This window comes from Octopus sinensis, linkage group LG3, assembly GCF_006345805.1.
Source record: "Octopus sinensis linkage group LG3, ASM634580v1, whole genome shotgun sequence".
Taxonomy (NCBI): domain Eukaryota; kingdom Metazoa; phylum Mollusca; class Cephalopoda; order Octopoda; family Octopodidae; genus Octopus; species Octopus sinensis.
The window spans coordinates 103,894,708-103,908,576 of NC_042999.1; the positions used below are offsets into that span (position 1 = coordinate 103,894,708).

Here is a 13,869-nt window from a genome sequence, read left to right on the forward strand (position 1 = left end):
TTTCTGAAGCAGCACCCCAACTAATTTTATGTACAAGCCGCCACTAGTTATAACACACCCAAAACAGATAACTCCAAGATTGTTTTTTGTGTATGTATATATGACACTGGACATTACAAGCATCAATTTCAAACAGAAAAGACAAACAGGACTACTGAGAGAGAGGTGGCCAGAGTTAGGGTGGTCAGAGACAGAACACGAGGGAGAAAAATATTCTTTTGGGATTTTGGGTAACATAATTTAATGAAACAGCAAATGCTGATAATAGTGAAATAGAATTGAAAAATCTTAGAATTTTCAGTCAACCAATCTGTGACAAAATTAGAGAAATAAGTGACGATGTGACAAATTTGAATAAATGAATAGGTGATGAATAGGGAATGCGTGTGAAGGAACTTCAGTTTATCTTAAGATAACAGCGAGGAAGATGAAACTATGTTTACATGGTAATGAAATAGATAGAATAATGAAAGGAACTAATAAGAGGTTTATGACCTGTGCAGAAATAGAAGAGTAGATGTACGAGGTTAAAAAAACAAAATTTCTAATCTGAGCATCTTCGGACTTGTATTCTTTCGGCAGAGTTATCAAAATGGAGTAGGGAAATCTGAGTACATGTGCTAGTTTACATAGGGTGGGGTGGTGGAGGAGGGAGAAGAGTTGGTGAAGCAAGGCAGAGAGGCAGATGAGAGGGCCAAAGTTAGGGTGGTCAGGGATAGAACATATATATACATATATGCCATATACCCATGGACAGGCATATGGTGTAGTGGTTAAGAGCACGGGCTACTAACCCCAAGATTCCGAGTTCGATTCCAGGCAGTGACTTGAATAATAATAATAATAATAACATCGAAAAATACCTTAGGAATGAAGACCCAGGTTCAAAATTTCCGCAAGACACCTGATGAAGGCTAGAGGGTATATCATGTTAACAACAAACAAAATGAGGACAAATATCCATCAAATGTAAATAATGTTCTGATAGTATTGTTGATAGAAAAAAAATAGGATGGAGTCAGTTCAGACAGCTATTACCTACGTTGGCAACAAAAGCCTCCCTCTTAGGAGTGAAAGGTAGATTGTATAATGCTTGTGTACAAATAGCTATGCTCCATGAGAGTAAGCCATGGACCCTGATTGTAGAAGTCATGCATAAACTAGAGAGGAATGAAGGTAGTATCATCTGATATATATGCAACATCAGGGTGCATGAATAGCAAAGTGCAAATGTCCTGAGAGAAAAGTTGAGCATAAAAGCAATCAGATGGAGGATGCAAGGGAGAAGATTATGTTGGTTTGGATATGTGGTGCATATGAAGACAGTTGTATAAAGATGTGCTGATCATTTAAAATGGATAGCATCTGTGGAAGAGAGAGACCCAGGAAGACATGGGATGATGTAGTGAAAGCCAATCTCAAGATGTTGGGCCCGACAGAGGAAATGACAATGGACCAAGATGTCTGGCAGTATGGGGTTCTTGAGAAGACCCACCTACCTCAGTGAAACCGAGTTCTTGAAGTGCTGTGTGTTTGACCCACATACAACATTAAATTTTTTACACACCCCACCTCAATAAACCAAACTACATCTACTCTTCATGCACTCCCACTCCTGCAGTCAACCCTGTCTTACTCACCCTGCCAATTCATTGCTATCTCGTCGCCTCCCACTATGTACCTGGGTTTCACCAGTCACTGTATCCCTGCCCTTTCCTTCTCTTTTTGCATTCACAATCTCCCTATTCACGCACCCTGAGCAATTCTCTACCATCCATTTATATTCACATTCCTGTACCTTAAGAGCATGCCATAGTATATCACCACCATCTCTCTCACTCTCTCTTACTCACACTCTCTCTCATTCTCACTCTCCCTTTGACTGGATTAACCATGTGCTTCCTCTGTAGCAAGGCACCTGTTTCCATCCCTCTCATAATCTAACCTATCATCACCTGGTACACAGCCATCTGTTTCAATACCACCATCACCCACTCTCAATAGATCTCTGCCTTGAAAGTTACTTGGTGACCTTGCCAATGCTGGAGCCACAAAAAAAGCATCCAGTCTACACTGTAAAGTGGTTGGCATTTAGAAGGGCATCCAGCTGTAAAAACCATGCAAAGCAGGACTTGTCAGAGCTGGTGCCACATAAAAAACACCCAGTCTACTCTGTAAAGTGGTTGGCCTTAGGAAGGACATCCATGCCAAAGAAGACAGTGGTGCTTGATGCGGTCCTCTTGCTTACAAGCTCCTGTCAAACAATCCAGCCCATGCCAGAATGGAAGACAGACATTAAATGATGACATATTGTGTATGGGCACAGATATGGTTGTGTAGATAAGATGTGCACTTCACAACCACATGGTTTTGAGTTCAATCCTACTCATGGCAACTTTAACTTCTGCTATAGCTTCAGACTAACTGATACCTATTGAGTGAAATTTGATGGTTGGAAACTTTAAAAACACACACACACACACAGACTGTGTGTGTGTGTCTTTCTCTCACTCCAATTAACACAACTTTAGCAGCAATGGCAATATTTATGTCCCGTATAAACAAGAGAGAAAGTGTGTGAATTTCTCTCTCTCTCTCTCTTCAATTAACACAACTTTAGCAGCCAAAGCAATGTTTATGTCCTGCATAAGCAAAAAAGTTTCAGAGTTTGATGTTTCAACAAGTAAAGAATAAAGTAGTTTACTTGAAACAAATAAGGATTGCACCAGAAAGGTCATATTGCAGTAGGCTACCACTGTAAGACGTCTTGGCCAACTCATGTTAACAGGAAATAAATGAATACAGAAAACAGTAATGAAACGTATCTGTTTTATGGTTTGCTTAGAGAAGGAAAGCGAACATCCATGACCTATCAACAGGTCTGCAAGACAGATAGGAAGAAAAGGGGAGAGAGAGAAAGGCAGACCAGATTTGAATGCTTGCAACAGAATTGACTACTGAAGATACCCAAGGACCAGCTGGTCTTTGTCATGTGTACCTTCTGTTTATAAGCTTTGAGATATCTATGTCTAACATTTAATAGACATGTGCTTGCTCTATTCAAACAGTTGGCAGTAATTCTGACTATGCTGTTTATTCTATCTCAATATTTATATATGGATATATATACTTAAAGAAACACATATGCTAGCATGGGTTGGACGGTTCAACTGGGGTCTGTGAAGCCAGAAGGCTGCATCAGGCCCAGTCTGATCTGGCCATAGAAACACTGCCAGATCAGACTGGGCCTGATGCAGCCTTCTGGCTTCACAGACCCCAGTTGAACCGTCCAACCCATGCTAGCATGGAAAGCGGACGCTAAATGATGATGATAATGATATATATATATAATATATATATATATATATAAATAAACAGAGAAATGATCATTTTTTATTTAAAATAATAAAAACATGGTGAAAAAGCTGTCGACGTATACACAGAAGCATCAGTAATATAGGTACAACTAACTGACAATGCCGAAGGTTTGCAATTGTGAAACAGTTACTAGACAGAGAAAAGCAGAGCTGCACTTCTGATCCTTACATGTTTTCTAAGACTTATAAGGCTAATATAGTTCATGTACATTTTGAAACAGCTGTAATACTCTAGGAAAGAGCAAAATGGGAATTCCAAAATGTTGATCATTCTAAGGAAAGATTGGGCAAAATCATATGATAATTCATTCCAAAAGTCATGGATGCTGTCTTACTCACTGTGATAATAGGTTTTCATTCTCAACTTTTAATCTCTCGAGTTCTGTATTAATGTCTCCAAGTTGGTTCGATAAATCTATCAGGGAAAAACAAAACAAAAAAGGTGAAATTAAATGGATCAAATGATGAGCTGTTTAACATTCAGGTTTCTTAGTCAAATATTTTGCTTATTGATTCACACTGTTTTGAATTAATCAAAATTATTTTTTGCAGCTTCAAGACTTCAAAGGAATTCTTTTACTTGTTTCAGTCATTTGACTGTGGCCGTGCTGGAGCACCACCTTTGTAAGCCTAGTACTTATTCTATTGAGCCCTTTAGCTGAACTGCTAAGTTATGGGGATGTAAACACACAAACATCAGTTATCAAGCGATGGTGGGAAAAGAAACAGACACACAAACATACATATATATATGTATATACGACAGGCTTCTTTCAGTTTCCGTCTCCTAAATCCACTCACAAGGCTTTGGTCGGCCCAAAGCTATAGTAGGATACTTGCCCAAGGTGCCACTCCTGTTGTATATTTTTAGAATAACAATGACTAATAAACAAAACTGGCTCCAGCATGGAGATTAACCAAAGCTTTATGAGTGAATTTTGCGGGTGAAAACTGAAAGAAGCCGATCATATATATGTATGTGAATATACATATATATACATATATATATATATATATATATTTGTATGTATTCCTGTCAAGACATATGTGATGGTTGTAGATGATCATCACCATTATATAAGCAAGTTTTTCATTTTCAGTCTTCTATGAAGAACATACCTAACCATAGGAAAATATTACCTTGCTTGGAAGATAAGAACATGTGAAAACTATATTAGACATTTTTTTTTTGCCCCAACAACGAATATGAGGTTTAGATCTTTTCATTCTCACACTGGTGACCACAATATCAATTATCATTTACATTAAAGAAACTTCAGTTAATTCATAACATCAAGAATGTGTTCAACTGTAAAAACAAGATGCAATAATTTTTAGTACATTTTACCCTTTTTTTTTTCCCAGGAGAAACAGTTTTAACTGTTCGAAATTATTGTAATTTAAGTATATCATTAGTATACATCTAATAAGCTGATCTGCCAACTTCTTTTATTCCAAATTGAAGGAAATGGCTGTAACAACACTTGTCACAGCTGACTAGTTTACAGAATGAAGTCGGGATATTTGGAAGCTCACTATGCAAAAATTGTACATGCTGTCTTAAAGTGGGAAAGGGTGTATTAGATGTGGTCTTGAAAATAGTATAATTAGGAAAAGATCGAATGGCCATGGCTGGAATGCTTTAGATTCACTAGGCTGTTCAATCAGGGCTGAATTGGGTTAAATAACAAGAAGTGCAAATAGAAGAAAAGTTCTACAACATTAACAGAAGAATGAATAAGAGACAGAACATTTTTATAGAAGAAATGTTATTTACCATTTACATTCTGAGAAGATTCTTCCTTGTCCACAAGACGAAGATAAGCTTCCTTCAGTTGTTTGTATTCTACTAGTAAGTCTTTATGAGAAACATTTAACCTGCAAATATTCAATGTCAGTGAATGTTTAGAGCAGCTACAGTGCATCAATTATCAAAACACAACATATTTTCTGGTACATAAGTCGATGTATATAGTGTAAGCATATAATGGAAACATGGTGATCGTTGCCAGAGCGGCTAACTGGTGTCCGTGCTGGTGGCACATAAAAAGCGTGATCGTTACCAGCGTTGCCTTACTAGCACCTGTGCCGGTGGCACGTAAAAAAAACACCATTTGGGTGTGGCCATTGACAGTACTGTCTGACTGGCCCTCGTGCCGGTGGCACGTAAAAGCACCCATTACACTCTCGGAGTGGTTGGCGTTAGGAAGGGCATCCAGCTGTAGAAACTCAACCAGATCAAAATTGGAGCCTGGTGCAACAATCTGGTTCGCCAGTCCTCAGCCAAATCATCCAACCCATGCTAGTACGGAAAGCGGACATTAAACGATGATGATGATGATGATTCAAAGCTCATTGGTCTTTCCAAGTCCTGCTGTATTTCACAGGGAAATTTGAAAAATTAGACATGTATACTAGGAAATATGGTACACACATGTTTGAGAAGGACATGATGGCTTTCTTTCAATGAGCAGCTGATAAATTTGAAAGATAAACTTGATAACTTGTTTAACCCTTTAGTGTTCACATTATTCTGCCAAAATTAATGCTTTTTCATCCACACTGTTTTGAACTAATCATGCCTTATCTTGGTGCTATGAGATTTTGATGAGGTAGCTGTTAATTTTTAAGATGATATTTTAGGGTTGGTGTGAGAGGCCAGATCTGGCTAGTTCGAACATAAAACAGGCAGAATACTTTTGGCCGGATATGGCCGGTTTAAATGCTAAAGGGTTAATATGATTGCAGATCATGCAATTAGACAAATAGGAAAGGTCACAACCAAGAATAATTTGGAAAATCTTGTGATCTGCAATTTTTGGTGAACCAAATAGATGCAAATAAAATGTGTTTGGACAGAATGGATAAAAACTGATTTCATAAAACACAAAAGTACAAAAAAAAAAAATTATCAATAGTGTAAAGTAAATGAAAACAGATAGACATTTTGACAATTCAACTTTAATAAAAATTCCTTCATTTTGCCCATCCAACTTATCTAAATTACTAACACATTTGGATAAGTCTATGAGGAACCTTAAATATTTCGGTTAGAAAAAAGGTTGAATATTTGAATTTTTCCCCTTTTCCATATGGCACTTCTAAGAAAGTTGAAAAAAAAAAAAAACAAGAAGTGGGGTTTCAAAGATATTAATGATAGCTTTTGATAGTTCACCACTTTCAGTCATACATTGGGACACAAATCTCATACAAGATTCAAAGTGAAAACCAAAACCAACAGAAAAACTGACTGTGATTGTCTCATGGTTGCCCAAAGCAAAAGGAAGTATATTTGGGGGAAAATTTATGGCTAAAAATGCAAGTGATACTATACAGGCAAGAGAAATACATGAATCATTGCAGGAATGCCACACAGAAAAAAAAAATTATGAGTTTAGTTTACAAGTCCATGACAACACAATAATATCTGTAAGCATCTTGAGGAATGACTTAAAAGAAAACTCCTTTGGTTCATAGGATTTGAAACAGTGGGTGTATCAAAGTATTTCATAGAATACCTCCTGAAAATCAAGCATTTGATATTTTTTTTCAATTAAGTGAAAAAACAAATGAAATGAAATCATACCTAGTATTGCATATAAAGACTAGTATGTGTTGTAGTAGCAATTGGATATTTTGTGGCATTAAGATTGTTCCCACTTATTAAAAACAGAATATATTATTTTGATTTTATAGGCCATAGCCGAAAAATTTGATCTAGGCCTTGATGAAGGTAAAATCTAGTTCATATTTATGAAAAATTTCATGGTAATTCTTTTAAAAAAAAAACTTTTATAAGCAATTTACAATACATGAAAGGTATTTTCCTTCTGCACAAAATGCAACAGAATAAAAAAAATAATAAAAGTTATAGATCAAAAAAGTTTTTAAAAACCTGATAAAACAGGAAAATCAAAACTTCAACCCTCTCTCTATCAGGAACCTAAATATTGATCAGATAACTTGATATTTGACTTATTTAAGTTTCTGGTGACTTATAAGTAGCTGGAAAATAAAATAACTAAAATTCCAAAACTTATTGTTAAATGGCACACCCAATTAATTACATATCACGATTAAATTCCACTTTCATTGCTCTATTTTTTTTTTCAAAGTTTGACATAAGTCCTTGGATCTATGCAATCAACTATAGACTAGAAGGTGAAGCTTCAGTATGACCATAGTTCAGTGAATGACCAATAAAGGATTAAAAATACTTATAAAGTACAGAATTGAAATTTTATATAGAGCTCAATATATCATTTTATCTGCAACATTATTATCATCATCGTTTTAATGTCCACTTTTCCCTGATTGCATGGGTCAGAAGATGCTTATTGGAGCAAATTTTCTACAGCTAGATGCTCTTCGGCTCTTCCCGTCACCAAGCCTCAACTGTTTCCAAGCAAGGTAATATTTCTTTATCTTTTTAAAGCATATTAGAAATAAATAAACACTGCTTGTATGACAGTGACAATCATTGTACAAAGGCAGCGAGCTGGCAGATTTGTTAGCATGCCAGGTGAAATGCTTAGCGATATTTCGTCTGTAGCCACATTCTGAGTTCAAATTCCGGAGAGGTCAACTTTGCCTTTCATCCTTTTGGGATCGATACATTAAGTACCAGACAATCTAATCAGCTGCTCATGACTCCAGTCTGAATGGCATGGTTTTCTACAGCTGGATGCCCTTCCTAACACCAACCACTCCAAGAGTGTAACGGGTGCTTTTATGTACCACCGCCATGGGTACCATTTCTGTGACAACAGCATCTGCCACAACTGCGATTTTGCCTGGCTTGATGAGTCTTCTTCTCAAGCATGATATAATGCCAAAGGTCTCAGTCATTGCCTCTGTGAGGCCCAACACTCGAAAGAAGCTCAGCCACATTGGCTGCTTTAAAGAATCCATCTTATTAAGTTGGCACTCAAAATACCAAGCTATTAATAAAAAAGTTGTTTTAGTGAACCAATTAAATCTATTGGTTATTTTTAAAAGTAATTTGAAGTATATGGGCATTATATTGGGTGAAAAATATAGCTGGGAAACAAGAAGTGAATGGATTTGGTAGATAGAAACTCTATGAAAGCCTGCTATATCTATGTCTGTGTGTGTCTTTGTGTCTGTTTGCCAGCCCACCTAGTGTTGGGTTATGTCCCCACAACTTAGTGGTTTGACAAAGAGAGACTGATAGGAACAAGTACAAGACTTAATAAAAACGTAAGTACTGGAGTTGATTTGTTAAACTGAAACTCTTGAAGGTGGTGTTCCAGCATGACTGCATTTCAATGACTGAAACAAGTGCAAGATAAATTATAAATATACACACAAACTCACTCACACATACACACACGCATGTATGTGCGTGCACACACACTTACACACACAGACAGAAGTGCAAACACACACACAATTATTTCACAAGTGATTCACACAACTCTGATACTGTTGCATTCCTGTGGAATTCATCAGAGAGTAGAGTAGCTGTGCATGTTTTCCTAGTAAATTTGTCAATGTACAAGTGCAATAAAAGACCAGTTCTTAACTGACACCATGCAAATAAGGGAGCCTCTTGACATAGTTGCTTTACATGCTAATCACACCCTACCAACTTAAGAAAAAAGGCAGGGGTAGTCATAACTAAACACTTCTCTCATAACTGTGCTCAGCAAAAGCCAATCTGAAATTAAACAACCAGCTAGTTGGGGGGAAGCCTTTATGTAGTTGCTCAAACAGATAGAAATAGCAGCCAAAGATAAAAGACAGGATGGTCATAGTTGGTATGCTTTTCATCATAGCTCAGCTCAGTCAGGGTTGAGTGGGATTAAACAACAAAAATGACAAACATAATCTAACAAGGCCTCTAACTAGTCACATGACCTGCTAAAAATAGTAGCTAAATCTCTTGAATTATACATATTGGATATTACAATGTGAAGTCTATAGGATGCTGGTGAATAGAATGGCTTTAATTATAGGCCCGTTTGATCAAGTGTTATCAGCCTAAACAACAAGGAGAGCAAACTCATCATTTTGATGTCTACTTTGCCATGTTTGCTTCAATCAAATGAATTTCACTGAGGCATATTTTCTGTAGTTGGATGCTCTTCCCCTATGTCAGTGAAGTTTGTTTACAATTAGTGTGCAGTGTCAAGACAAGAAGACATGAATGCATGCATGTATGTAACACACACAACTGGTTTCTTTCAGCTTCTGTCTATTAAATCTACTCACAAGGTTTTAGTTGGCCTGGAGCTATGAAAGAGGACACTTGCTCAAGTGTCTTGCTATAGGACTGGACCAGAAAACAAACCTCTTGAAGCAAGTCTCTTAACCCTTAAGCATTTAAACCAGTTATATCCAGGTTGAATATTCTACCTGTTTTATGTTCAAACTAGCCAGATTTGGCCTTTCACACTTACCCTATCATGTCATTCTAAAATAAATAATCACATCATGGAAGTCACAAAGCTATGAGATAACGTATGATTAATTTAAAATAATGCAAATAAATAAGCATTATAGTTGACAGAGTAATCTGAATACTAAAGGGTTAGACACACTGCCATGCCTGTACCTACCAAGAACACACATGCATACACAGTCGCCTTTGGCTAGGATTGACCGTGCATCAGCCTTTATATGCACAGGCCCAGGCAAGGTATTTTGCATTCAAGCCACCCATGTTATCCAAGGATAAAAACTACTACATCAGACCCAATACAGCTTGGTGCCAGTATCGCCCTTCTGGGATGCAGATAGCTGCAACAGATACAGAAAATTATCTTGCCCACTGCTCTAACACTTCTACCAATCAATTTCTCTAGATTGCTTCTTTTTTAACGTCCCAAAAAGGATGAAGGGTAAAGCTGACTACAGCCGGGTTTGAACTCTGGGAGAAGTGTCAGAACAAACAACATGAGTCATTCAACTCACCACTATAACAACTCTACCAAATCTCTCGAAACACACATGAAACTGTTGAAATTGCAATAAATAATCTTGATGACGATGATGATGACAATGATGATGATCAAAAAAAATCGCAATTTCTGAGGGAGTGGGACACTGAATTAAATAAATTCTAATATGTAACTACTGGTACTTATTTCATTGACACCAAGCTGGATGAAAAGCACAGTTAACCTCGGCAGTATTTAATCAAGATTAGGAGATGCATTAGACACACAGCAGTTGTTAACCTAGACATTCCTTCACAGTAACACTAAATCTGTTGACATACACATGGAATTTATTAAATACTCGCATACAAATTTTCTTCATATATGGAATACATACATACATACATATATATATATATATATACACACACACAAATCGCGTGATTTTGACCTTCCCTGGTCCCATCAGTTTATTTATTTATTTATTTATATATATATATATATATATATATATATATATATATATATATTACACATGCAGATACATACATACATACATAAACTATATATGCACACACACATGCATATATATACATACATGTATATGAAGATATAGATGTAAACAAATATTCATAACATATACACACATGTGCTTGACTGTGATAGTCATTGTATACAAATATGTGGCTCCATCTGCAAATACTATTCATAACTGATTAAAAGCATGTAGAAACTCTACCAGAGTAACAACAGCTGCATCATATTGAACAAGTTTTGGCTAAACACACACCAGAACCATTGCGATGTATCTTTCTTTAACAACCGCTGATAATCACAATTGGCCATCTGAACAAATATTGACAAATCTTAGAGGAATTCTTCATTCATATCCCAAATCTAACATATTAACTAAGAAATAAGTAGAATAAAAAAAAAAAGAACAATACTACAAAAAGGAAGAGAAATATATCTAATTCTCAATTGCCATTTCTTAAGACTTGTTCTACAAGATCATAGAAAACCAAGAATAACATATTTAAAAAAAGTTTTTAAACTGTGAATTTTAATGAGCAAGGAGGGTGTGAGTATGCATGTGTGTGTTTGTTTCCATACAAACCCGCATGTGCACATGCACACACACACACACACACACAATGTTTGTTCTTTTTATTGTAATTTTTTTATTCAGAGATGGTTGTTCAACATCATTATTTTCCTTATTACCTACTGTCCTAGTATGAATTTTTTTTTTTGTATTAAAAATTTTAAACTGATAAATTTGCTATAACTTTCATAAATTAAAATCAAAACCCTGAAAAGAATTTGAGGACAAAATTCGAAGTTCATTAAAGCCCCAATTTTGAATTTAAATTATAACATTTAAATTAAGTGCTTATTTAAATTTCATCATTAGTTAAACATCTGTTTTTCTATACTAAAATAAGTTTAGACAGTCAGTTACTTGAGGCAAGATTTTACAGCCAGATGCCCTTGCTTTCACCAACCCTGACCAATTTTCCAGATAACGGGTTCATTTATTCCACAGGTTTTCAAAAGCAGAGAGCACTGGTCACAATATCAATAAGGAATGTCAGTCTCAATGCTGCTTCATTCAAGTGGTGACAGCATGGAATATAAACATACATACCACGTGTGGCTTTCTACAGTTTCTGTCCACCAAATTCCCCTTGCATGGCATTGGTCAGCCCAGGGCTATCATGGAAAACACATACCCATGATTCCACACAGCAAAGCCAAACCTCAAAACCACATGGCTTTTAAGCAAACTTCTTAACCATACAGCCACACATGGACCTAATTTGATGTTGATGACAATTACAATCTGAAGTATACTTTTCAAATTTAGTTTTCAACTATTGTGCTTTGTTTGTTTTCATATGTTGAGAAGGTTACTGTGACGTGATTCAAAAAATATTGTTGTGACCAAGAAAGACAAGTAAATAAAATTAACCTACAAACATAAAACTTTATACATACACACACATACCTCTTTCTCTTTCTATGTACGTATGCATGTATAGTCTGATAAAAAGTGACAGGAAAATAATTTGAATTAGATATTTCCCTGTTCATTTTGTATGTCTAAATGAATGTCTATTTCTATAAGCGTGTGTGTGTGAGTATGCAGCAACTTATTTTAACTGTTTTATTATTATTCAATTACCCATGATAGCATGAAGATGATAGCTTTTGAAAACTGAGATGAATTTAAATAGGAATACAGACAACAGAGTTTAAAGGGCATCCTGATACTAGCCAAATCATCAGAGGTTCCTGACATATTATTGGTACCATGCAGCGTCCATAGCTGAGGTACCTCACACTCAATAACCCCAGAGTAATATAGCTGACTATAATAAAACTGTAAAATGTTTTATTGCAGCAACACTGTATTATTGACCGAGATGAATTCCTCCCATTGGTATGTCTAAAGGATCTCAACAGCTGAAATCCTGCAACTGAAAACAGTAAAATAAGGCTGAATAACAGAAGAATTTTTCCTCTGATATACTTAATGCAGCAATAACTGTAATCAAGAACTGGTCAAACAGATGCCACTAGTTCTTCAAAGTATCATATGTATGTATATATATATATATATATATATATATATATATGTGTGTGTGTGTGTGTGTGTGTGTGTGTGTAATTATCATTTAGCAGAAGCAACAGTATAACACAAGGGCCAAGAGTTTTGTGTGTTAGCACTTATCAACCTATATTTGAAAAATATGAATTATTTATGTGACATTATAATTGCTTTTATAATTTGTTCCAGAAATATTCAAGGAAATACTATTATCACTGGTACATAAGTTTAAACCCCCCTAAACAAGTTTGATAAGTGCTAACACATGAAACTCTCAGCCCCTGAGCCACTCTGTTGCTTCTGATAAATATCAATATATATATGATGATATATATATATATTACATTCATGTTTTGAGTTCTCTTTTTCTTGTTTGACTTTGACATACATACATACATGTGTGTATATATATATATATATACACACACATGTGTGTGTGTGTATATATATATATATATATATATATATATATACACACATGTGATCTCTTGAGCACCACCAGCAAAAATATTTTTTCCTCTGTCTTCCCCTCTTGGGATCTTTCCTTCTCCTTGTTTCTGACGAAGAGCTCCGCTCGAAACGTTAAACCCCTCCTTCCCTTCTTTCCTGAGCGTCAATAATACTTTAATTGTTCCACGTCCTCGCGTTGCTGTGTTTTTTTCTGTGTTTTCTTGTTTGGATTAACTATATATATATAAATAAATATATATATATTAGTGGAATATAATATATACCTGCTAACTCAGAAGCCAAATATGGATCCCTAGCTGGAGCCTAATAATGACCAATTACAGCACTTACTCAGCGTACCTATTCATTTAGATCATCAGTGAACTAAACCCCTCATATTTTATGTACACACACACACACACACACACACACGTACCCGGATAAAAATTTAATATAAAATTGAAAGCTAGTTATTTTGCAAAATTTTTCTGTTAATTCTTGAATACTTATAAAACACAAAGATGTATAT

At 35.7% G+C, this 13,869-nt stretch overlaps 1 protein-coding gene across 1 annotated transcript in view; it reads right to left on the reverse strand.

Annotated features, from left to right (window-relative positions):
* The window catches only part of LOC115209060 (sporulation-specific protein 15), a 327,011-nt gene that overhangs the window by 41,661 nt on the left and 271,481 nt on the right, over positions 1–13,869 (reverse strand). The window contains exons 15-16 of the mRNA XM_029777134.2: positions 5,155–5,255; positions 3,717–3,792 (exon numbers count right to left, since the gene is read on the reverse strand). Coding sequence (XP_029632994.2) covers positions 3,717–3,792; positions 5,155–5,255 — 177 coding nt within the window. The remainder of the gene's footprint in view (positions 1–3,716; positions 3,793–5,154; positions 5,256–13,869) is intronic.